At 46.0% G+C, this 25,913-nt stretch overlaps 1 protein-coding gene across 4 annotated transcripts in view; it reads left to right on the top strand.

The window, feature by feature from the left end:
- LOC307096987 (kalirin) overlaps positions 1–25,913 on the top strand; it is a 473,518-nt gene that overhangs the window by 193,738 nt on the left and 253,867 nt on the right. For all 4 annotated transcript variants that reach the window (XM_079766806.1, XM_079766805.1, XM_079766804.1 and 1 more), the window contains exons 2-3: positions 4,417–4,491; positions 11,397–11,511. In XM_079766806.1, coding sequence (XP_079622932.1) covers positions 4,417–4,491; positions 11,397–11,511 — 190 coding nt within the window. The remainder of the gene's footprint in view (positions 1–4,416; positions 4,492–11,396; positions 11,512–25,913) is intronic.

Genomic DNA, 25,913 nt, shown 5'->3' with positions numbered 1-25,913 from the left:
CCTGGCAGCTTACACTTCCAAATGCCCAACCTTTAGTTGTTTGCTTCTTCACTTGTTGACATTGGGATTGCTTTCTGGAGGAAGTTAGCATGGCGCACAAGGCACCCAGCTGTCCGGGGGACTCGCTGCCATCCCAGAGCCACAAAACCACGGACAGGGACTGTGACACCAGTCCTGCTGTTGTGCATGGGGCCACAGACAGGCTGGGAGCCCGAGTGAGCATGACTGGCATTGTCTGGCATGGAGAATGGTGACAGGACAATGCCAAGAGGAACAGGCAGCAGCAATGTAAGCGTAACACATTTGGAGCGAGGTGTAGGCAGAAGTGGGGCTTGGAGGAGACCCACGCTGGAGATCCTGGGGCGATGGCAGCGGCAGTCTTGACTTTCCTAATAGATGCAGAGCGTTTCAACTTGGCTAATTAACGGGAACAGCAGGCTGGTGATTCTGCCCGCAGCGGGACACGAATGGTGTGGGATTGGCGCCGAACGCCAGCGGAGCATGCCTTTGTCCTTAAGGGAAAACACAGTCCTCACATTGGGTCAGGTCCATGAGGGTGCCCTCTCGTCCTTTTTATTCCCTTACAGGAACTGGTACCAAGGGGTTAGGGGCTTATATTTCTTTTCAGGCTTTTTTTAGAGGTCGCAAGGGGCCTGCTGTTTCAACAGGCCTTTCTTTAAAGGGGAAGCTGGTGTATGGTTGGTCTAGAGTTTATAACCTGTGCTAGCAAACATCCCTTATATCAGAGGTTGCAATTGCGGTTCAGGTCTGCCTCACAGACGGTCTTCCATCACTAGTCTCCCATTTTGGTAATTTGTGCTTTGAGCATCACAATCCCTAACCTGATTCCTGGGGAAGAATGGGCTGGGAGGCTAGGGAAGAGTTGTTTTATCTTCAGAAAGTACACTGAATCTCATTAGGGAATTTGTTCCCAGTACTTCCTTTCAAAGCTTATTGATCTGATCATCTGAGGATGTTAACGGCTAATGAATATGAAGAAGAGATTTGGAAAGTCTCAATGCTGAGTGGTACTCTGGAGATCATCTGCTCAGATCACCAGCGCTTGGTGTGACAGATGAGGCCATTGACCTTGCGCAAGTCACTTTAGGAAGGGTTAACAATTCATTCACTTATTTATTATTTCATCAAATATTTATTGACCATTTACTACAAGTCCGCCCAGACATGTACCTGATAGTGAAAACATGTCACTATTTGATTGGTCCTGTTTGCGTCAGCCTTCAATGAACTTCCCCTTTATTACAGATTCTGACTGCTGGTTTTACAGTGGCCCTGGGGAAATTGATATGTAGGATCTCCAGCCAGTGCAAATAGGTTTTCTATGTGAGGTCACCAACTTCTGAGCTGCCAGCTAATTAATTTAGCTCCTCTTGGCCTTACCTAATACCTATATTGTTGAAAAGTTATTTGTAATTCAATTCTGGCAAATGAAAAACTAATTTAAACCACTCAGGCAGCTTTTATTTAAAGAGACCCTGGAGCAACTCCTTTTGTAATGTGAAAAATCTTGTTATTGTTGCTGGAAATGATCATCCCCTAGTTAAGGATTTTGTAAATTTGGTCATTTTAGGGTTTCTTATAGTGGTACAGCCTGGCAGATAGCACAGCCATGGTCTGAGCTGGATGGGGAGGACTCTGGCCTGGAAAGAGGAAGCCCTAGGAATCTTAGACCAGCCCATCCCAAGGTACTGATTGCAAGCTACACGGACAAGCTGCTCCCTTCTCTAGGGTCCTGGAGCCTGGAGGGGAGAAGGGAGTGTGGTGGGCATGATGAGTGGGTGTGAAGATGAGATTTGGAGCTTCCTCTCCTTTTCCATGGGTGGGAACGAGGAGGGAGTAGGATGGGGAACCTTTTGCTTCTGTTCCAGCAAATTCCGAACTCTTCCTTAAGGCCTGGGACTGTGTGGAATTAGAGTTCTCTTGTATATTTTAACACAGTAGGGGAGGAGAGGAAGAGCAGTGGAAAAATAGGACAGGAGTTCAGGAGAGAAGAGGATTATGTGGATTATTGTTATACTGTAAAATCTCATTAGTTGGGGCCTTACTACTAGTATTTTTGAACTTGTAAATAATCTGGAAGAAGACAGGGCTGAAGTTTAGATTTTCATATTAAATTTGTTTTCTATATCAGTGATTTTCAACCCTTTCATCTCATGGCACACATAAACTAATTACTAAAATTCTGGGGCACACCAAAAAATGCATTTTTTTTGCTGATCCAACGAAAAGTTGGTATAATTTTGATTCATTCACCCCAGATGCCTATTGTTGTGTTAGCTGCTGTCATTTTCTTATTTGACAACCTAAGGGAAAAGAGGTCAGTGCCCTGACTAAATAGTTAGGTATCTCATGTTTTAAAAATTCTTGTGGCATATCAGTTGAAAATCACTGTTGTATAGAAATGAATAGTGTGTCTATTGATGTAGAGGAGAATGTTTTAAAACTGATGTATAGAAAAACATTTCATATATGAAAATAAGCTATTTTGATGCAGAAGCATTGTTTTACACAAACAATTCATGTATTAATTAAAGATGATCCTTGTCTAGTTGGTAAAGCCTGATAAAATGCTTCCTTACCAAGGAAGCTGAAACTTGTCCTCATTGCATGAGGGTAAAAGCAAACCAACCTGTGTATCTATTTGTTATTTCTATAATAATTTATATTTATCCCAACTGGTTCCTACTAGTGAGGTTTAATAGCTTTTCTGTGTTGGAAGATAAAATCAGAGCCTAAAGATCTATAGAGACTAAGGGTAGAAAGTACAAAACAAGGCTTAGAATTAAACTTTCTTTTTTTATGGTGTTATTTTTTTCTATTGCCTACAGCAATGGTTCTCAACCTTTCTAATGCCGCGACCCTTTAATACAGTTCCTCATGTTGTGGGGACCCCCAACCATAAAATTATTTTCGTTGCTACTTCATAACTGTAATTTTGCTACTGTTATGAATCGTAATGTAAATATCTGTGTTTTCTGATGGTCTTAGGCTCTACAGCAGCAGTTCTCAGGTTGAGAACCGCTAGCAGGGTCCCCACAACATGAGGAACTGTATTAAAGGGTCGCGGCATTAGAAAGGTTGAGAACCACTGGCCTACGGTTTTCTTAAAGTGAGCCTTGCAGTGGGTTCCTCCAGCATCAGGTACTGTGGGCCAACTTGTAAATAGACGCAACTGATGAATGAAAAGGCTGTCTTCATTTAGTGAAAAATGAAAAAGAAGAAATAGGTGAAATTGTCAGAGACACTAGGAACTTTGTTTTGGATTAGGGTGTGACCAGACGACTGGCATTCGGGGTATATATCACTTCTCTTCTATGGTTGAGTGTGCAGTGGGCTCATTTCCCTTCCCTCGGCCAGTGATCTTAATCCTGGTTGTTGTCAAAATTCCCGACAATTTTGGATCTCTTGAACTTGTCAGTGTTTAGGGGTTCAGACAGCCCTGAGTGGGACTGTCCTGCCCAGCATGTTTCTTCCTCTGTAGATTGTCACATTTGCACTGCAGGAGAGTGAGCCAGGAGCAGAAAGGCACGAGGGGGTGTCCGTGGGCTCTAGTTCTGTCTCACTGAGCTCACACAGAGCTGCCTCTCTTCCGGGGTCCCTCTGTGCCATGTCCCCTGAGGTGACACACAGCTGAGACCTGGCTGTGGGCCGGCTTTCCTGGAAACTCCTTTTGGGGTGTTCAGGTTTAATGACAGGAGCACCGTGGGTTGACCTGGGGTTTGGGGGTGTGTGGAAGCTGGTTCCTCCCTTCCCATGCATCTCACCCCTGGCTGGGTTGTCCTTTGCCTCCTGAGGCTACTGTTTCTCCAGGCACATGGTTATCTTCCATTCAGTGTGAGCCCCATGCCTCTCCCTCCAACCCCCTAACAGGAACTCAACTAGACCCCAGAAAGGACTTTTCAACAGAGAAGCGAGATGTAAGCGGAGACGGGAGTACATTTTCTTCGCAGGAGATTGGTGTCTTCCACCTCCTGCTTGTTAAGGGCTGATGATGGCAACATTGAAGGGGAGGGAGAGAGGCATGGAGAAGGGTATCACATTCACCTTCGCTTTCCACGTGGGGATTTTTTTGTGGTTTCCTTTCTCTGTTCGCAGAATGAAGACACATTTGCTGTGCCACATAGAGGAAAGGCAAATAGAATGATTGAGGGCATTGTGGTCCCTCTTGATATTAATGACCCTGTTCAGTAGATATTTGCTGCGTGTTTTCTGTGCACCAGACCCTGGGCTGGTACTAGAAGTGGAACCTCTCCTGTTCCATGGGGCCGGGCAATAGGGCCTGAACAAGACATGACTTTCTGGCCCATGGTGTGGTTTGGAGGCTGAGGGTGGGGCCCAGGGACTCCGCCACCTGGCCTCTTCCACCCTGATTCCTTCTGTCTTGTTGTCCCACAGGTTCTTTTCGGAATGATGGTTTGAAAGCTTCTGATGTCCTTCCCATCCTAAAGGAAAAAGTGGCCTTCGTTTCCGGTGAGTGTCTGTGGAACTTTTCTCTGTGTGTGTGTGTGTGTGTGTATGTGTGTGTGTGTGTGTGTGTATGCGCATGCACATGTGTGGCATTCACTTCTTTGTGGGTTAGTGGGAGAGAAGTGCGGGTGGAATGGATGCTGGAAGCAGCTGCTTCCTCTCTACAGAGGCAGAAAGAGAAGGGGGAGCTCTGGTCCCAGCTGGGTGTTCTGGAGGATGCTTACAACCACAGGTGGGTGCCCCCCACCTCACACCCCACACACACACACCTCACCCTGTCCATGCTCCCAGGCCCATCGGGCCCACAGGAGCCACTGAAGCCCCTTGGAGAGAGGCTCCAGCTGGCGGGGTCTGTCCACGTCATAATTCCCAGAGGTTTTATTTGGTTCATCTCTGAATGGGTCATGGACAGGATATTAAAATTTTCTGTCTCCTTTTTAAAAAACTGTGTTCTATTTATTTTTAGAGAGAGAGGAAGAAAGGGGGGGGAGAGAGAGAGTTAGAGAGAGACAGAGAGAGAGAGATGAGAGAGACACATCTATCAGCTACCTCCTGCGCATCCCCTACTGGGGATTGAGCCCGCAACCCCGGGCATGTGCCCTGCCTGGGAATTGAACCTGGGACCTCTTGGTCCATGGGATGACAATCAATCTGCTGAGCTCTATATCCTTTTTATCTGTCTCCTTCTTATCTCTCCTTCCTGGCAAAGGGAACTCAAGTGAGTGTTTGCATCTATCTATTTATTTTTCTGAATAGTGACTTCCAAATATTTATTTCTGACATCTCTCCAACCCATCTTGTGCACCTGGGCCTTTTAAAGTCTAATTCAGGGGTCAGCAAACTATAGCTTGTAGATCAACCACTTGTTTTTTTCGTAAATAAACTTATTGAAATGCAGCCATGTGAATGTGTTTAGGCAGTGTATTTGTTTCCTTTTGCCATTATAACAAGTTTCCAGAAACTGGATGGCTTACAACAGCAGAAATTTATTCTTTTGCAGTTATGGAGGCCAGAAGTCCAAAATCAGTGTACTGGGCTGAAATCAGGGTATCGGCAGGGCTATGCTACCTCCAGAGCTCGAGGGGAGAGTTTGTGTCTTGCCTCTTCAGCTCTGGTGGCTGTCAGCATTCTTTGACTTGTGGCTGCATCATTCCCACCTCTATCTCCATGTTCACAGTGCCTTCTGCAATTCTGTCTATCTCAGATCTCCCACTGCCTCACAGTGAGGAAACCTGTGATTGCATTTAGGGCCTTCTCAGATAATCCAGGATAATCTTCCCATCGCAAGTTTCTTAACTTAATCACATCTGCAAAGATTATTTTTCCAAATAAGGTAACATGCACAGTTCCCAGGGATTAGGGCCTAGTATGTTTGGGGACAAGCCTAGTGAGAAATAGTTCCAGCAGAGATAGATGGCCATAAGCCTAACATATTTACTATCTGGCCCTTTAAGAAAAAGTGTGGTGACTCCTGATGTAATTGAAGCCAGACTCTAAGGTGCACCAGCATCACTCTGGGTGCCAGTTCTAGGGCTTCATATATGCCTCATGGATCAGAATCTCTGGATGGTTGGGGGATGGCAAAGTGAAGAGCCCAGGATCACAATTAAAGAAACCTGCTCAAGTGCTTAAGCCTTGTGGACTGACTTTGGCTTCTGGATGGTCCTGGTCATCTACAAGGAGTGGCAGCACAATGACAGGGAAAGAGCCAGCACTGTCCCACAGTGCAGGGGTTCCCCGCACAGGCAGTGCTGGTCTGGCTGATGGGTGACTGCCAGAGGGAGGGAAGGGAGTGAGGGGGAGGGTAACCAAGCATCAGGTGTCTCCCACCTGACCAGAGGGAAGAAGCAAGTCCAGTGATTCAGAGTGTCAGGGCGGGGGATGAGGACAGAGTATGAGATGCTAGTATGTAAGCCTTTGCAAGGTACCATGTGCATTCCGTGTTACTATGATTAGTACTAATACTACTACTACCAGGACTTCATTATTGTTTTGCTGGTAGAGGAGCGTTACCAGGAAGCTGCTTGTCCCATCATTGTTAGGTGCTTGTCTGTCTGTTAGGTAGTGAGCCCCTGTCCCTGAAGATGAGTGAAACACAGGCTGATCCCTGGGCAGGATCACGTGGCAGCGATCTTAGCAGGAGTGGAGACGGAGCTAAGACAACCTCCAAAGCCTTTGCAAACTTGTATCTGAGTGCTTGCTGAGCACGAGGGAAGATCTTGAGTAGAAGTCCTGGAGGCCACTGGACAGCACTCGGCCTCTAATTTTGCTGCTGCCCATCATCTGGCCTCCCAGGACAGGGCCCAGAGCCCTCTGGGAAGCCCGATTGGATCTTTTCCTCTTCTTTATGGCCTGAGCCTATAACCTGATGTCCTCCTTGTCCTCTGGGTATCCTCCTAGTCCTCCCATTCTCTCATGCCTGGTGCTTCCTCTACCTGGAGTGCCTTCCCCATACCTTCTTCTAGTCTGAGCCTCTCTTCTCCTTTCCAAGTCAGTTCCCACTTTGCCTCCTCCAGGAGGCCTTCCTGGCTTTAATGCATAGTCTTTGAGCCCCATCTTGTTCCACATCAGTTCAGGGTATATGAATGTGGACATGGTACACTTTGACATGGCAACTCTTGCTTGATTGTTCATGGTTTATTTTTCTCCCATGTGATTCAGCTGGATCTCTGGGTTAGGGCCCAGCCAGCCCTAGAGAAGAGCTGCCCAAGTATAGGGAGTTGTCCTAATGGAGCACCATTAGCAAGGTGCCAGGAAGGCATCTAGTCAGGCGTGAGCAGGACCAAGGCTCTGTACAGCTCACACCCATGTGCCCATGTCGGTCAAGCAGCGTGGAGTAAGTCTTATTCATGCCCATGGGCTTAGGGAACATTGTCCTTCCGTGCCTGGGAAGGATGCTGGGAGCCCCAGGGAGATGACTGTCTGCATCTAAAACACAAAAATAAATAAAAAGGCTCCTTGTACCCTGAGCTTTTAGAAGACAAAACACAAAATAAGACAAATTAAAGAAACCCAGAATTAGATAACGCAGGGTAGCAGTTGTATTTGTTTCTGAGAAGAAAGGACTGCAGCAAGGCAGTGAGCAGAGAAACAAAACTGTTGATTGTGCCCGCCCTCCCGCGCTGGGCCCCCGGCAGGGCCAGGGTACAGGAACGCAGTGCTGCCATGGGAACGCACATTTAGAATAATCCAGTCCAGCCCAGCGGCTTCTGCACGTGGGCGTGTGCACGTGTGTGACGGGATCTGGGACTGCCTCATGGAGCCTTTTTGTCCCAGCCAGGCCCCATCCTGCTCCGTCATTCCTAACCTCCCCCTGGCCCTCCCCCGGGTTTCCTTTGTGTGTTATGCCTCCCACTCACAGTACCTATATCCCTTTTATCCAACCTTCTTGTGCAGGGTCCATTGCATCCTGTTACCTTCCTGTGCGCTCACACTCTCCCCTTGGCCACCTCCTGATGTCCCTCTCTGCCATGGTTCCCAGGGAAGCTGTGCTGCTGTGGCACCGTCTTGTGTGCTCTAGGGCTGTGTCTCTCCAAATGTATTCCATGGAACAACAGTGATCCTCAAAAGAGAAAACGGGGCTCTACTCTCAGATACATTTGGGAAATACTGCATAATGCAGCCCCCCTCTTATTAAAGCACATATCCATGCAGCACATGAGAACATTTCCCACACTGCAGAACAACCTCATCCCCTTAAAATTATTACGATATCCATGAACATCTTGCAGAACTCAAGTTTCGTGGACCAAACTTTAGTATGATTCTTTAGATGTACTTTTCTTGTCTTCCCCCAAAACTACCCTCATCTGCTTGCCCTGACTGGAGCCTGAATCCCCCCCCCCTGCCCCCCCTGCCACCTTGAGAAAAACCAAAGCACCATTCCCCTCCACCTCGGTCAGAGAAGCCTTAACTCTCCCTGCTCCCGCCCCGCCTCCTCCACAGCCCTGACTGGCCCTGCCTCAGTGGAAGGGGGTCAGTGCCGTCTCTAGAACATCAAAGCAACCCTTCCCTCTTTGTTCTCTGCACTCCTGTCCTGCAGCTTCTATCACCAAAGCCTTGCACAAGTAGACAAACAGCAGGTACTTGATAAGCAAGGGAACAGTGCTTTGGAAGCTCCTGCCATCATCTCCATCACCTTTTCAAAACTTGGCCACTTTTGCCTCCCACCCTCTGGGGCCCACTGCCCTAATGCACACTGACTTCAGGAGGGGGGTTCTCATTTTTCATCCCTGCCTTCCCCGTCTGTAACTTTAGCACCCATGTCAGTTATCGATCGAATTCTATAGCTTTGCGGTTGCTCATCCTCCTTGGCAGCAGAGTCCTCCACCTCCCTGCCATGGCCATGCACATCCAAGACCTTGACCCTGACGTATCTGCCTGTGGCCTTCAGCTCTTACCTTTGACCCTTTCTGACAGTCCCCTGTCAGTTGGGAGAATATGGATAGCAGATGAACAAAGCATGCCGTTCCCTCTCCCCTGGGAGCTCATAATCCAGCAGGATGTTTCCTACCCTCAGTGGTCCCGGCTCCACTCACTCCAGGCATTGGCTCCACTCTGCCTTGGCTCATGTTAGAGCCTGGCATGGGCACCACGGCCAGACCTTTCAGCAGAGCCCTCACTACGCCCCCATACCCTGCCACCCTCCCTTAAGCCTGTATCACACCCAGGCTTCATTCTCTGGGACACTTGCCAACCGTGGCCCATTCCACCTCTCTCCCAGCACCTCAAGCCTCCTGACCCTTGGCAGGTGATCTTGTCTCCTGTTTCATTTAAAGAACTGTGTTCCCCATGCAGGCCGAACCCCTCCCTCTCCATACTTTCCTGTTTCCTCCTCCCTCTTTGCATTCCATTAGCCTGCTGCAGGACCCCCAGCCGCCCTTGTACCACCTGCTCTGAGACCTTGCTCCATCCCTTGCCCCACTCTTGCCAGCATAGTGATTCTCTTCCTCTGTGCTTATTCCTCCTCTTCTTCCTATCATCTTGGAAGGTCCTCTCCTTTCTGAAAAATATCTGGCTTGATCCTGCTGCCCCCTCCTGACTCCTTATCTACACTTCCTGAAGGGAGGGGATTGTACTGCCTCACGCTTTCTCCCCTCAGTCCCCTCCCCTGCCATCTGGACCCTTTCCCAGCCATGATTTTGTGAAACTTCTGTCTCCAAGGACAGAACTGGCTCTGGCTCAGGGAGGACACTGCCAACAGCCCTCCAAACTGCTTGGTTAGCCTTTGCCAACCAGACCAGCCTGGCTCCCTTGTTCCCATGGCTCTTCTCTTAAGCTGTCCATGGCAGTCAGGAAGGAAGGCAACAGTTGCCGCCCTTAAAAGCACCACCTGAGTGAAAACCCTGAGTGAGGGCAAAGCTGGAGGGGAAGGTCGAGTGTGTGGGGACCTCCTGGCTCTCAGGAAACCTTCTATTCAGTCCTTTTGCTTCCTTTCCTTTACCTGGAAGGCAGCTGAGGGTGGTTATTTTGCAAAGAACCAGGATGTGCGATATGGAAGGTCTGGAGCTGGGGGCCTGGATTCGACACAAGTCTGCCCTGGTGTGGGGCTGGGGGAGGGGGCAGTGCGGAGACAGTTTTTCCTCAGAGCAAGTTTCTTAGTGGCCCTGATCTTATGTGATCCTTTTCTCCTTGCAGCCTCCTTATTTCCTCTCTTCTGGAATGGATTGGGGTTTTTTTTTTTGTTGTTGAGCCTCCCCTCTGTCTGTGTGACTTCAGGACCCCACAATCACAGGGAAACATTCATGCACTCACACTTGGGCTCTACCTTTGCTTGCAAGAGATCCTTTTTCCAAGGGCTAAGCTTTAAGCTTCTTTCCCTGGGGGTAGGGGTAGGGGCACGGGCATGCCAACCTTCCCTCCCTCTTACATTAGATTCCCTTGTGGGCCCTGCTCTGGAGGATGTGAGAGGCTGCCTGACAAGCATGTGGGGTGGGGGTGGGGGGTCTGTGATCAGGACACAGAGGTTTGCTTTGTGTGATAGTGGGTACCTGTAAAGTCATGGTTGCTGCACCTTAGCTTTGTCCCCATCTAACTCTCCTGAGAAACTTGGCCCTGCTTCCTAATCACACCACCCTTAATGAATTTGAATATTTAAACACATTTTAAAATCATAGAGTAAATAGTGAGTAGGAAGCTTGGAAAAGAGAGGAAAGAAAGGGCAATCATGCAAACCCCAGCTTCTAATAACAGCAGTGCTCATCGTTTCAGTGTACTCCTTCCAGCTTTTTAAAAAATGTGATATGTAGGAAACATTCGTAGTGTGTACAATGCATATGTAGCGGTTAAGACCTTGAGGATCTTGGTTTCTAATAAAGATTCATGTGCTCCTCCAGCAGGAGGGACAGGTGGCACCTCAGGCAGGCAGGCCGGGCGGGTCCTGGATTGTGTAGAAAACAATGTCTTTTCTATGAATCTAAATCCTCCCAGCGGTGATGCCCGGCTGGATGCTTCAGGGGCTCTCACCACGGTAGTCAGTTAATCCCGAGCACTCCCACCTCACAGAGCCCGGTGAGGAGAAGTACGTTGGAGGTGAAATTTCCAAAGACTGTCAAGGGCTTGCTTTCTCAATAAGAATAGTTACACCGCCTTCACTGTTATTTCACATTTGTAAAGAGCTTTATTTTTCAAAGTGCTTCCCCACAAGCCATCATCCGTCCGTACAGCAGCCCTGTAATGTGGTCATTTTTATTTTCATCTGCATTTTGCAGATGAGGCATCAGAGAAGTCAAAAGACTCGCCCAAGGTCACACATGTTACCGCAGCCAAATCCCATGCCCCTGTCCCAGGTGACCAGGCTTCTCTGGGCACCATGCTCCTGCCTGTTTCATCCAGCACACAGATGGAACTCGCCCTCTGCAGCACGCTTTATGGCTGGTTTTCTCATACTCACCCCTCTCTCCCTGCAGGGGGCCGGGATAAACGAGGTGGGCCCATCCTGACCTTCCCTGCTCGCAGCAATCATGACAGAATAAGACAGGAAGACCTTCGGAAACTCGTGACCTATTTGGCCAGCGTGCCAAGGTAAGGTGAAGGGGCATGTCCCGCAGGGGACGGTGGAGGGGGTCTGGGCTGATGCAAGGGAGTTGGAATGAGCCTCCACCCCTGCCAGAGGCCAGGGGTGTTTCTGCCCTTGTAGTGGATTCTAATTATTTCTGGAACATCATCAGCCATTGTTCGTCGCGTTCCCATCAGTCCCATTGTTACTTCTGGGATTCCTGTGAATGGAGTGGGATCTGCGGGCAGAGGTGAAGGTCCCAGGCTCAGAGGACCAGGACTGCACTTGGAACTGGGGAGCGTGGCCTGGGGAGGAAGGCTGGGGACCCTGCAGTTTCCTTTGGGGAAATGGGAACTCTGACTGATTACACTCTGGCTTGTGTATTGGATTATTTTTTAAAACCTGTGGCTTGTGAATATGTTTTTGGCTTTTGGAGTTTGGGTCAAATAACTCCACTTGTATCACTCAAGAGGCAGCCTTCAGCTCAATCTAGGTCATACATTTTCAAGGGAGGTAATAGCGCCACCAAGGGGGATTGGTGCTGGGGGAAGCAAAAAACTTGCTCCTTTATGCATTAAGCACAGCTCTATTGTTCATACAGCGTGTAATCCAGGTGAATGCGTGCTGTGGTCTGCTTAGGAAGCAGGTTGAGATGGGAGAAGGTTGCGTATGGGTGTCAGTGGCAGAGCTGGGCCCAGGACTAGGTCCTCCTGACTGATGCCCCAGGGCTCTCTGCACCCTCACAGAGATGAGAACTCTGTTCTCTGTCTCTTAGTGGGACTGGAGCCTGGCCAGTGTTCGTGTGGCAAATAAGAATTAGTGCCCAGGGCTTTCAGAATCTTCATCTTGTGTCTGTGCATTTTATAGGAGAATTAGTCAGTTACAGAGAGGACCTATATATTCAGCACTGCCTTTGCTGGACAGCCCTGGATACTTCTTGAACACGCTGATTAAGTTCTTGAAGCAGGTGTCAGGCGAGGCAAGCACTACATTTGAAAGAGCCACAGGGGAGGCAGATGTAAAGGGACTGGTGCATGGTGATGGGCGGGTGGTAAAGGGGATTTAAGAGCAGTCATCAAATGCTTGGAAGGATGTTGAATAGAATGAGGAGCCCTGAAGAGCTCCAAGCAGAAGGCTGTGAACAAATAGACATCGAATAGTGTCTATTTTTTTTGCCTTTATGATGTCCGCTGGAGACTAGAAAAATGACAAGAGATCTTAAGCTCCAACAAAAAAAAATTTGGATAATATTCAAAGAAAAACTTCTAAACTTTGTACATAAGACTTTGAGCTGAAGAATAGAATATGAGACTTTTTTTGTGCAGGTCTTTATTCAGTGGAAGTATTCCCATTTGTCTTGGGTAAGGAGATGGGCTAAATAACCCGTGATTGATCTAGGTAATTTAGCCATCTAGGGGCTAAGCAGTTTTAAAAGCACCTTTCCCTGGTACATGAACAGGCATAAAACCAGGCATTTTCTAAATCAATTTACAGGAAAACTTTTCATGGGGACCCGTAATGGACTCTCAGTTCTTTTAGAGCCAGAAAAAATTGGGATCCCTGGGGACATGAAGGTTTCATTTTTTTTCTTTTTGGTATGTTTATCACATCTCTGCAGCTAATGCATGCTCATCTTTTCTTTAGAATAGAAAGTGAGGGAGTTGGAAGAACGCTTTTCTTCATTCTGACTTGTTAAGTAGAGATGGGATAAAATAGATTGGAAGCAATTAAAAAGGCAAAGACTTCTGCTGGGTGAAGAGGAATGAAACCCAAGAGGGGCTGAGAGGAAGGTCATGAAAAAGGAGAAACAGCATATTCCCACTGAAGGAATATGCTAGATGCAGGCTCTTTGCTTCCCAGAGGGTGGTCGCAAGCACGGCACCCTGGGCTCCTGAGAACAGAGAAAGTTCTCCCAGGTTCCGGCAGGTGGGAGGCAGGAGTCCTGTTGCCACTTTCGGTGGGAAGAACTGTTCTGGGATGCTTGCTGCCTCTCCCCCGGGGGCCTGTGCTCACCTGGAGTGTGAGTACCTGGCTGGCTTCAGAGTTTACCAACTAGTCATGCCCACCCTGTCACTTCCTAACTCTGCTGGCTACAAGTTCACACATGAGGACTGTTGGAAACAAAACCTAGAACAGAACTGTTCTGGACACAGTGGAGGCTGTGGAGGGAAACTGAAGAACGGAGCATGTCAGATAGTGTTTGCCACCCTCCTCCTCAGCCGTGGCTTTAGGGAAGAAGGGAAAGTATGAAGTGAATAGCTAGATTAAGTGGATGATACTGATGGAAGAAATGCTCTATTATGGGCCACAGCCCAGGAAACTGAAAGGACAGGCTCCTGTGATAGTGGAGGGTGCTCTACAGAGTGGTATGACCGTCTGTAGGCAACATTTGACATGCATTTATTCATTCTTTATTTAGAGTCTCTATGTGCCAGGCAGCTTGAGGATTCATGGTGAGAAGGAGAGATATTTGAGAAAGTTAGGGGAAACCTGGGTATTTCCCTACCCAGTGCAGACCAGTCACCATAAAGGGCAGTGTAATATATGAATTGATCACATCGGAGATGAACAGGCCAGCAGAAGACAAGCAAATAAGGACCAGGAAGTAGTGAAAGAGGATCCTGGAATCTAAGGAACCATTTATCTTTATTATTATTATTATTATTTTATTTTATCCATAACCATTTATCCCCTCTATGCCCTCTTCCACCACCACCCATCCTTCCCCCCTGCAATCACAACACTGTTGTCCATGTCCGTGAGTTATCTCTTTTTTTCGTTTTGCTCAATCCCTCTATCCCCCAACACCCCTATCCCCACAAGAGCTATCTGCCTGCTCTCTTTCTGTGAGTCTGTATCTATTTTGTTTGGTAGTTTAGTTTGGAACCATTTATCTTGATGGTCAATTTTGGGCACCATTCTAGAATAGATGATTAAACAGATGGTGGTGATAATTTAGAAATGAATGGGAAGAAACAGTCCCACTGTGCTCTGTGAAAGCCAGGCCATGCCGGGACCGCTGCATCCAACTCTGCAGCACTGGACTCTGCCAGCCTATTTTATGAACTGTGACCAGTTAGAGAGTATTGTCAAGGGAACAGCACATTGAGAGATTGCAAACCGCGTCTCTGCAGTGGAAGGATTGAAGGACATTTTCTGGAAGGAGTGAAAAATGGAAGAAAAGTGATTCCTGACTTCAGGTAGCAGGAGAGCTGCCCCCAGGATCAGGGAATAGGCACAGTGTCTGTGGCATGAAGGGGTAGAAGTTAAGAGATCAGGACTGAAGGGAAGGAAGAACCTGCCCATATGGGAGCTGTCCAGCAGCAATGCCGCTGCCTCTGGAGCAAGTGAGCTTCCTGCCACCAGAGACTGGATGACCTTCTGTTAGAGATGCTGCAGAAAGAGTTCCTCCGTGGGGCTGTAGGCTGGATTTCTAGGAAGCTTTCCTGCCCTGAACTGTGTGTTTCTATAATACTGGGGGGGGGGGGGGGACACACCAAAAAATCATAAAATCTAGGACCTCAAAACAGAATATTACTACCCCACCAACATACACTCCTTTCTCATGCTTCCTAAATAAGTAAGGCCTAGAATTTCACTTCAGATCTTGTCTGCGTCTTAAATCCTAAGAGAATTGCTTTCTAGTCTCCTTGGACTCTGGGTGGGAATTTTGGAAAATCACCTGGGACCATCCCAGATCATCCTGGGTGTGACAGTTTGGAACAGTCCTAATTACTTTTTGGGATCTATATTAGCTTGAGATGAGTTCTTTCCAACTTCCCTTTCTTGTTCCTGATAAGTTTGAGCAAATACCTTCTGTGTCTTCTCCAAACTTTCTATCATTTTGTGCTGAGGAATTATAGAATATCAGGGTAGGAAGCCTTAAAAGTCTTCTTTAAATTTTTTTTTTTAATTATTAGTTTCAGAGAGGAAGGGAGAGGGAGAGAGAGATAGAAACATCAGTGATGAGAGAGGATCATCGATTGGCTGCCTTTTGCATGCTTTCTACTGAGGATGGAACCCACAAACCAGGCATGTGACCTGACTGGGAATCCAATAGTGACCTCCTGGTTCGTAGATCGATGCTCAACCACTGAGACACACTGGCCAGGCACCTTAAAAATCTTCTAATTAAATTTCCTAACAACTCTTTTTACTCAATTCAACAAATATTTATTGAGTGCCTATGATAAGCCAGGGCCTGGATAGGAATCTTGAGTTTTCCTGTTATCTTCTCTGACTGTCATCAATCCTATGCTTATCTAGCTTTTTTTTTTTTCTGGCCTGCTATCTGCTTGCAGTTACTTGTACATGAAAGGAGTAGAGAGGAAATACTCAGATACAAGCAGCTGATGAGTGTCCCTAGAGACTGAGAGACAGGATAGAAAATCCAGCCCAAGAGTGAATAATTGCCCAGGCGGAGCTCACAATGTGGGTAAGCTACCCACAATGATTATTGGAGTTGGCCATATGTTTGAGATAGGATTTTCTAAGTATCAAGTAAAGAAATCCTGGGTCATTTTATTGCACTGAATTCCTCCTTTCCATCATCATTGTTATCCTGCTTTGTCATGATCATCTTTCTGCTGCTCCTAAGGGCACCACAAGTTGTTAGTGACTTGATGTATCTGCCATTTAATTCTGTTCTTAGCAGCGCGGCTGAGGTGCTAAGTGTTCTGGCAAGGAATGCAGGTGTCATACTGGTGAGGAAAGATGACAAGAAATTAAGATGGGACATTCTGCAATGCCAGTCAAACCAAGGTGCCAATATGCACAGCTTATTATTTGATAACATTTGCTCTTGTTCTACTGATTTCAGTTAGAGATAGATTGGGCTTATAGCCAGCACTATCTTTGTGCAGCATCACCAGAAAAATAGAAATAAGCAGAGAGCCAGAAAGAAGAACATTGGCCTGCAGACTGAAGGGTCCTGGGTTCGAGTCCAGTCAAGGGCACATGCCTGGGTTATGGGCTCTATCCCCAGTAGGGGGTGTGCAGGAGGCAGCCGATCAACGATTCCCTCTCATCATTGATGTTTCTCTCTCTCCCCTCTCCCTTCCTCTCTGAAATCAATAAAAAAATGTTTAAAAAAATAAATAAGTAAAAGATGAGGAGGTAAAAACTGCAAGGGTTTCCTCCCACTATATTTAGCATGGAAGAGCCCAAGCTATCCACACTGGCATCACTGAATGTGTTTTGTTTTAAGGGCCTATTGAGATTTGTTGTTGGCATCCTGACCTTAAAGGAGGATGTGGGGAGTAGTGATGGAAAGTCCAGAAACAGGACCAATGAGAGCATTGGCCTAAAACATACCTTATTTATTTATTATTTTTTAATCCTCACCCAAGGATATTTTTCCATTGATTTTCAGAGAGGAGTAGGGAGAGAGAGACAGGGAGGGAGAAGGAGGGAGAGAGAGAGAGAGAGAGAGAGAGAGAGAGAGAGAGAGAGAGAGAGAGAGAGGAGAGACAGGAGACAGACAGACATTGAGACACATTGATTGGTTACCTCCCACATGTGGGCCAAGGATAGAACCTGCAACCCAGGTATGTACCCTTGACCAGAATCCAACCCACGACTCTTTGGTGTGTAGGCCGAAGATCTAACTATTGAGCATACCGGGCTAGGGCTAAAACTTATACCTCTTAATATCCATTTTTTATTTATTTTGTTGCTTATGTATAGAGGGCTTATCATTTCTATTACAGTTCCCACATTCTACACAAATTTCTGAGTAATATCAGTTACATCCCTATTGTGGGGTGTGCAGAACACAAGCCCTAAAGAGCAAATAGTGTTCTACTCTGCTGCTAAGGAACACACAATCATAATAACTACTGTTACTAGCGGTCCTCTTCATCGGTGCCATGCACACCCTCCCAGCAAAAGGAAAAGAGGCATCTTAGAATGGCATGACATGGGGGTTCAGGTCACAGCTCCACTCCTTCTGTCAGGGAACACATGGCCATTCAACCTGGGTAATCTCAGAGAGTTTAATAAAGGGACAGTCTACAAGCAAGCATGTCAAACTTGTGGCCAGTGGGCCTCATGCCTGCTGGCCACGAGTTTGACATGCTTGGTCTACAGGGAACAGGGAATTCAACAAGGTTTGGATTTCCAAGTTATCCCACATCTCGAAACAGCAGAGATGGGAGGCAGGACTGCTTCTGGGTCTGAAGGAGCAAAGATGTGAGGAGCGGTGCCTAGAATCTGGAGAGAGAGAGCTGACAGCAGCTGTGGCCTTTGGTGGAGAGATACCAGCCACTCAGGTGATTCCATGATGAGGACCAGGGAAGTTGATACTCTTACTTTTCTGTCCTCCTATTCTCTGACCTCCCATTATTGTTTGTCATTGACCGAATGCAACTGAATCCAAGTGACAGGGTCCCCGTGAGTCAGCCTCCCAGGGCATCATAGAGGGGAGAAGATGGAGAATGGATTTGGAGGGGCAAATGGAAGATCTCTGGCACAAAGATTAGGCATATTATTCAGCACTTCTTAGTCCAGCATTCTGACTTTAATTTGGAAAAAGAATGTGCATCTCATAAGCATGTTGTGAAGAAATTATCTAGCAGTCTCTCTAGCACCCAGGCACTCAGTACTTGCCAGTCTGCCTCTGAAGGAGCTTAATAATAATAATAATAATAATAATAATAATAATAATAATAAGTATATACACACACACATATATAGAGTAATGTTTGCTGTATATGAAGAAACAGGTGGATATGTAAGTTATGAAATATAACACTAAAATGAACACCTGAGACCCCACCCTCCAACTTCGTGAGCAGAATATCACCTCTGCTCTTAAAGCTATCTGGGACTTCTCCCCCAGCTTGATCCTCTTTCCATGCCCCAAAATATCCACTATTCTGAGTTTTGTGTCTACCCTTATTTTATTTTTTGGTATAGTTTATCACATGTTTTCATAAAAATATATTTAGTTTTGCTTGTTTTTGAGCTTTATAAAAATGGTATCATGTCATCTGTAGTTTTCAGTGAGTCGCTTTTTAAAATTATTATGGCATGTAACAACATGGATGAATCTTTAAACATAATTTTGAATGGGGGGAAAAACACTTACTGCTTCCTACTCCTGGAACTGATCTGGCAAGTCATGATTATTATCTTTAACTGACCTCATTGCTCTTTGATAAGTATTTTACATGCATTAACTTAATTCTCACAGCCCTTTGAGGTGGGTATTATTATTCCCATTTTACATATGAGGAAACGAGGCTCAGAGAGGTTAGGTAACTTCTCTATGCACACACAGCCAGTAATTTGGAGCCAGGTGGTCTAGCACCAGAACCTGAGCTTTTATGTGATGAGGAGGTCAGAATGAAGGAGGCAATAGTAATGGAGTGCAGGCGATAGATTTGGGGAGAGTAGGAAGGTAGAGTCTGATGGATGGGCTAAGGATTGGATTGGAAGAGGACCAAAGAGGGTGGTAAGGAGATGAGGGGTCAGACACATGTAATGATGGTGGGCAGCGGCTACCTGTGCATCAGACCTTCTTTCTCTAAGGTTCTCTCAGCACTCTTAAGTGCAAAGGTTGATGCAGGTGGGAAATGCAGGTGGCGATTGCCTCACACCTGGGCTTCTGCTGGCCAAGGCAGCGGTGGTGAATATGGATGTGCAGGACAATGGAGGAGGTGCGGGAAACCCTAGAATTCCTCCCCCAGGTGTTTGTGTTCAGCTTTATACAGGTAAACATTGCTCATTTATGTTCATCTGCAGCTGATAGTCAAGCATGCTTTACTGACCAGAATACATCAAGAGATTTAGAAAAAGCACTTAAGACCGTGGAAACTATTTAAAGAGATGAGTAAAAGGCCGTCAGTAGCAGGGACCTTGATTCCAAAGCCTGGATTAGGGTAGTCGTGGGGTCTCCACTGTATACCAGGGGTGGTCGTCCTGTTCAGTTCAGTTTCTTTCCGTCTGGATGTTTCTTTCACTGAGGCGCCTGCCTGTTTCTACCTCCTGCTCAGCTCTGACATCAGAAGCATAATTCTGGCATTAGTTAGCCGTCAGCTGATCCACATTTGGAAGTTGGTCCACTGCCCTGACCATGCCACTGCTGGACCAGACAGGGCTGTGCCAGCACAGTCTGGATGGGGCTGAGGGTGGAGGGGCTCATAGAAATCCTATGAAAACAACTGTGTGGGGGGATGAAAGAGAGCCAGCACGATGTTTCAAATGCAGAGATAAGCATTTGTGATTCCCTGGAGAACAATAACTTAGACAATGAGAGGCGGAAACCATGTGGTCATGAAGTAACAATGAGAAGCAGCCCTGGTAATTCCAGGAACCAGTAAATGACTTAGGTGATAAATCAAGGGCCCAGCATTGGACACACGGATTCCTGATGGAGAGGGGTTATTGTTTTTCCTTCACACATGTCTTCAATGTGACCTTTAGGAGGGAGTGGAACTGTGAGCTAGTAGAAGAGGAAAGAGGGAGTTTGAGGAAAACTACGGACCCTTGGAAATTATGCAGGGGATTGCACCCCAGAAAGAATGAACCCCAGAATCCCCTGTAGGAGGAAACCTGTGCTTGCTTGCTGACAAATTTGCTCACTTGTAAAAGACATGAAGCTGTTCCCAAACACAGTTGTAGTGAGGATTACATGACAACACATACCCAGCTCAGGACTTGGCGCACAGAAGGGGCCGATGGCGAATGGCAGTTTCTTTCCCTCAACTTGCTTGGAAGTAAGGGTCTTGTTTTGTCACTTGTCTCTCATTGTCCCTAGCACTGCTTCGTCAAACTCAGGGTTAGGGTGATGGTTCAGGTTAGGATTAGAATCTGTAGGAATAAGAGTAATAACAGCAAGCTCAGTAATACCTAGCAGGCTTGTAATAAATAATGAATGAATGAATGAATATGCCTAGTGATGTGATAAAGTCTTCATTTCTTTTAGTGAAGAGTAAAGTATTTCTTTATTATAGAAAACTAGAGGCCCGGTGCATGACATTCGTGCATGGGAGGGGGGCCCTCAGCCCGATCTGCACCCTCTCGCAATCCGGGACCCCTCAGGTCGGGTCCCTAGGCCTGGCTGGTGATCAGGGCCTATCAGGGCTTTCCTTCCCCCGGCTGCCGGCAGCTGGCCCCACCCCCACCGCCACCACTGCTTGCCATCTGTGTAGCACTGCCCCTGCTCCCCTGCCACTGGTCACCTCCCTCTGTGGGTGACAGGCGTGGGGTGGGATTACTTGGCTGACCTGGGCCTCCATCTGTGGGGTGATGGCTGGGGCCTCTCCGACCAATCGCATCACACCCACCTTGGCTGGCCTGGTGCCAGCGCGTGTCAGTGTGTCAGTGTGGTCGTCTGGAAGGTCATCCGGATAGTCGTTCTGCTGTTCGGTCATTTGGTCTATTTGTATATTATGCTTTTATTATTATAGATTAAGTGCAGAAGAATATAAAGAATTTAAAAAATGCTTGTAACTAGCATCTAGAGATAGTTAAATATGTTGACATATTTCCTTCATCTCTTTAGAGCTTTTTACTTTTTCCCCTCTCTGATTATTTTATTGAAAACTTTTCTAAAAAGATAAGAAATGATTCTTATCAGCAATTAATTCTTGTTCAGATAAATTAATCATGACCACCCATGACAAGCCCAGTACATTGCTTTATGAGGAACTAATCCTATTTATTCAAAGACAGTTTAACACCTGGATCCTGATTTGTTTTTCATTAATTTAAAAGTGTATAATATAAAATTTAAAAGTGTATAATGTTTATCCCTTTCTGATACAATACATAGTATATTTACATTGTGGAAAGTTTATTAAATTATGTGTTCATAAAGTTTAATCACATGTATACACATATAACTGCTTGCCTGGTACACGAATTCGTGCATGGGTGGGGTCCCTCGGCCTGGCCAGCGATCAGGGCTAATTGAGGGGTGGGGGGGAGGAAGGGCCTAAGCCGGCAGTCGGACATCCCACTTGCAGTCCAGGACCCCTTGCTCCTTACCGCTGCCACTGCACTCGCCAGCTGTGAGCCTGGCTTCTGGCTGAGTGGCGCTCCCCCTGTGGGAGCGCACTGACCACCAGGGGGCAGCTCCAGCATTGAGCATCTGCCCCCTGGTGGTCAGTGCGCATCATAGCAACTGGTCATTCCTCTGTTTGGTCAATTTGCATATTAGGCTTTTATTATATAGGATTCTTTATTTGTGTTTTTTTTTTAAATTGTTGACTCTATTACAGATGTCTCCATTTCGCCCCCAACCTTTGCCTCCTCTTCACCACATTATTGTCTGTGTCCATGGGCTGCATATATGCATATATATATTCTTTGGTCGGTCTCTTCTCATCCTTCCCACTCTCCTCCCCTCTGAGATCTGTCAGTCTGTTCCATGTATCCATGCCTCTGGTCCTGTTTTGTTTGTCAGTTTATTTTGTTCTTTAGATTCCACATATAAGTGAGATCATGTGATATTTGTCTTTCTCTTTCTGACTTGGTTATTTCCCTTAGCATAATACTATCCATTATTTTTAAAAAATTCTTACAACAGTTCTCTGAGGCAGGTATTGCTATGAGCCCCATTTTTAGAACAGAAAAGCAAGGTTCAGAGAGAATACTAATTGTCCCAAAGCAAGTCAAGTAGAAAGTGGTGAAGTCAGGATTTGGTCCGACGGTCTCTGACACCAAATCTCATTTGTGGAGTCACTGCTATGTCAGTGATGTAGAGGCACCTTTGTTGATATTCTAGTGTCTTTGTTATCCTTGACTTAAAAAAAATACTTAATTGAAATAAAATTTCATTTTGTATTCTGCCTTTTTCCTAGCATAAGAAGCATTTCTTTTGCAAGTCAGTGAAAGATTTTTACATCTCTTTAATTGCTACCTAATTGTTACTCAACCATTCTCCTATTAATGAACTTTTAGGGTCTTTCTAATTTCTTATAAGTAACATCATAAGGGGCATCTTTAAGCATGGATATTTGTATGGACTGATTTTTGAAAATCATGCTGTGGTTTTGAGTTCTTTTTTTTCTTTTTTGATAGGTTAGGGAGGTGAACATATTTTTCAGGTCAAGGTGTCTTTGGATTAAACCATATCTCTATCTTGAACCAATTTCTCAAAGCTGGACTCTTAAAGACACTTGTCTCACCCTCTTTTCTATGCCTACATGTGTTTTCATTTAATTTTTAACACTCAAATGATATTTTTAGAACATCTGAAGTGTGGGCAATCTCATATCATCTATATGTGCAGAAACAAATGAGCAGATCGTCCTAGAAAGCAGAAAGTCTAAACATATTTGACGATTGGCTTTGGATGTGCTCTACAAATTAGAATAGCAATTTCACCTTGTAAATTGGTTTTAGCTAATCATGAAACGATTTTGCCTTCTCCAAGTACTTGCTGGCTCCTAATGGGCAAAGGATTGGAAAGCAAAAAAACAAGCTCATATTGGTGTTTGTCTCCCATCACATAGTTCGTTGCAGTATATTAGAGCTCCCGTAGGCTTGTCTTTATCCTCCACTAGATCAGAAGTTTGGGGAAGCTGTGAATATGCGTCTTAGACACTGTAGTATCCCAGGGCCTTACAATCATATGTGGCATTTGATGGGCATTCAGAAAATTGTGTTAAAAGGAAGCAAACAAGTATGAAAACTCACCATTGATAATCAGGTAAATAAATACTTGGAAAATGACCCATCTCATTTGGAATCATCATAGACTAGAAGACCTTTAACCCATTTTCCAAGTATCCTAAGGGAGGACTTTTCAGAACCATGAGACTTCTGGGCAATGGCTCTCACTGAGGTGGCTCATGAGGTCAGGAGGACAGCCTTTGACTGACAGGCTGAAATGAGTTCAGTCATACTTTTAGGTCACCCTCTTCTGTACACGAATTCTTAGGTGCACTCTGGGAGGGTGCAGCTCAGTCTGATGTGGGGGAAGTCTTCACCGTGGAAAAATGAAAGCTGTTTATTTCTCAGGGGCTGTAAGGTGACTATGCAATGCATGCAGAACAGGTCATCGAGCTCTTCCCCTGCTAGGCGGGGACACTCGGCAACCTCTTGCTACCCGGTAGCATCACTCTGCTATAATTGACGTTGTTGGCCTCTCTTCACTTTTCCCACTTTGCTCTTCATCCCCTGCACTCCTGGCAGGCACAGGTTCCAGAATCCAGGCTTGACATAGAGGATATGGTGGAAAAAATATTAGATGAAATAGCTGCCCTTGCGAATCTGTGTCTGCATAAATGGTTCCTTTTGCCCCCAGCTCACAAGGTGGATCCCAGGATGGAACAGGAAGGGGCTTGAGAAAATAAACCCAGCTCAGTGGTGCTGTGAATGGCACCACCCAATGCCAGGAAGTGGCAAGCTCGCTTGTGAGAAACACGTCTTAGAGAAATGGGCACCATTTTCTCTAGAGTCCATCAGGGTAAAGTACAGTCCAACGTGGATTCAGCGAAGAGCTTAGAACTAAGTGCTGGCACTAAAGCCTTGCTCTCAACGCCCTGCAGTTCCAAAGTTCCAGAACCTTCTCCATGTCAGGCAGTGCTGCCAGGTGGAGGCTTTTGAAAGACCAGGTGGGATTCACAGAGAGGTGTTAGTCCTTATTGCTCTCAGGTCATCTCCCCTTAGATCTCTTCAGAACTTGACATAACTGGCTCCTGGGGGTGTGCCTGCCCCCAGGCCTCCTGGCTCTTGCTCTGGGGCTATTATGCTCTGATTATCATTAATAATTGATCTATACAGCACCTTTGACAAGCCAGCAAGTGCCCTCTGCAGTCGGCGCCCGTGTGGACATACACATCACCTCACTGCAGTCCCAGGTGATTAGCTGCCGCCTCATGGGGGTGGGTGGTGGTGATGGGCACCAGTCACATCTGTGGCCTCTTTATAGCTTTTTATAAACAAAGGTAAATCCTGTTGTTTATTTAATTTTGCTTCTTGTTTTATTCCACTTTGCATTATACCATAATAATACTTTCTTAACATTAAAAGCGTTTTATGTCTAATAGTGTGTCTTGAAATGCACCCTATTTTAATTTTAACCCCATCATTTGATGTCTAAGTTACTTCCAAAACTTCATTGCTATAAATAACTCTCAGTAAACATCTTTGTGTATGAGCTTTTTTCTACCTTTTAGATGGCTTCTTTGGGATAGATTTGTGGCAATCATGGACATGATTTTAAGACTGGTGATAACACATTGCCAAATTGTTTTCCAAATTTCCCAATTTATTTTTCCAGTGTGCCTTTACTAATTTCTCCAAGTTTAAGTTTATTGCTCATCGTTGCCCAGGCCCCACTGCGCAAACAGTGCTATCATGGTCATCGAGAAACCCTGGCGAAGGGCCCCGTGCGCTGCACCTAAACCTGATCCTGGATTTGAAAGAGTAATTGGTCCTCAGGCCTGCCCTGTGGGGTCCGCCAGGTTAGCATTCGTTTTGCTTTCCCTAACTAATTGGCCTCTTAATGGGCACCATACATTAAAGTTCAGATCTAAAATGAAATCTAGATAGACTTAATTGTTTTTTTTACCTGAGTTTTTAATTTTGCCTCTGGGTGTTGTCAGCTTCTGGCTTGGCCCAAAGTTACTTTAACTTCCTCTGAGCTCATCTGGACCGAGGTCCTTATCTGCCTTCCACCAAGAAAGTGAGGCCTCCTTGGAGTTTGTATTCTGGGCAGCAATGTTGAAGGAGCCTCTGAAGCTTAGGTGTAGCGATTTTAATTTGTGTTTTAGGCTCACCAACAGCAGGCTTATTAGGAAGCTGATGTTTCTGGTTCCACTTCGATTAGGTGAACTTCAGCATGTCAGGTGAAATAAGTCCTAGCACATTCAGGCTTTTCTGGAATTCATGCTAGGGCATCAGGGTGATTTAAATTTAGTCCAGACTCGTTTTGCTAGGATGTTGGAAATAAAGTAGTTCCCTGAAGAAAGATGCTAGAGAGACAGCCAAGGATGAGGGAAGAATGGAGTGTTTTTCACTTGGTGGGTTCCAGACTTGGGGCTGTTTCTCCCTTCCCCTTATATGATCATTTTCAGCATGTTTTGTATTTCTCTCTTCACCTGTCATTGGTTAAGTCTTACCAAGTGTCCTTCACTGGTGTTTGGGGTTGTGTATGTTTTTAGCATATATTGGATATTGACCTTTTATATTACAACACTAATTTTGTAGACACACTGCCTTTATTATATACACTTCTGGCAACTTAGATATGCTGCCACCAAGTGGTGGAATACCTTGGCTTAGCTGCCCAAGAAGACATAGGTGGATGTTTGTCAGAGACTTCAAATATTCTGCTCTTTCCTCACTCATTAGACCTTGGAATTTCCAGGTTTTACTTTTTAAAATGTTATTGAAACACTGAAACTTAAGTGACCCTAAGCAACAATCATTTTTCCTAAACCTAAACCACAAAGTGGGTTTCCTATCATGTATCATC

The sequence above is a fragment of the Cnephaeus nilssonii genome (assembly GCF_951640355.1).
Source record: "Cnephaeus nilssonii genome assembly, chromosome: 3".
NCBI classification, from domain to species: domain Eukaryota; kingdom Metazoa; phylum Chordata; class Mammalia; order Chiroptera; family Vespertilionidae; genus Cnephaeus; species Cnephaeus nilssonii.
The sequence above is the reverse complement of the archived record's forward strand: the minus strand, read 5'-3'. Positions and strand labels throughout refer to the sequence as shown.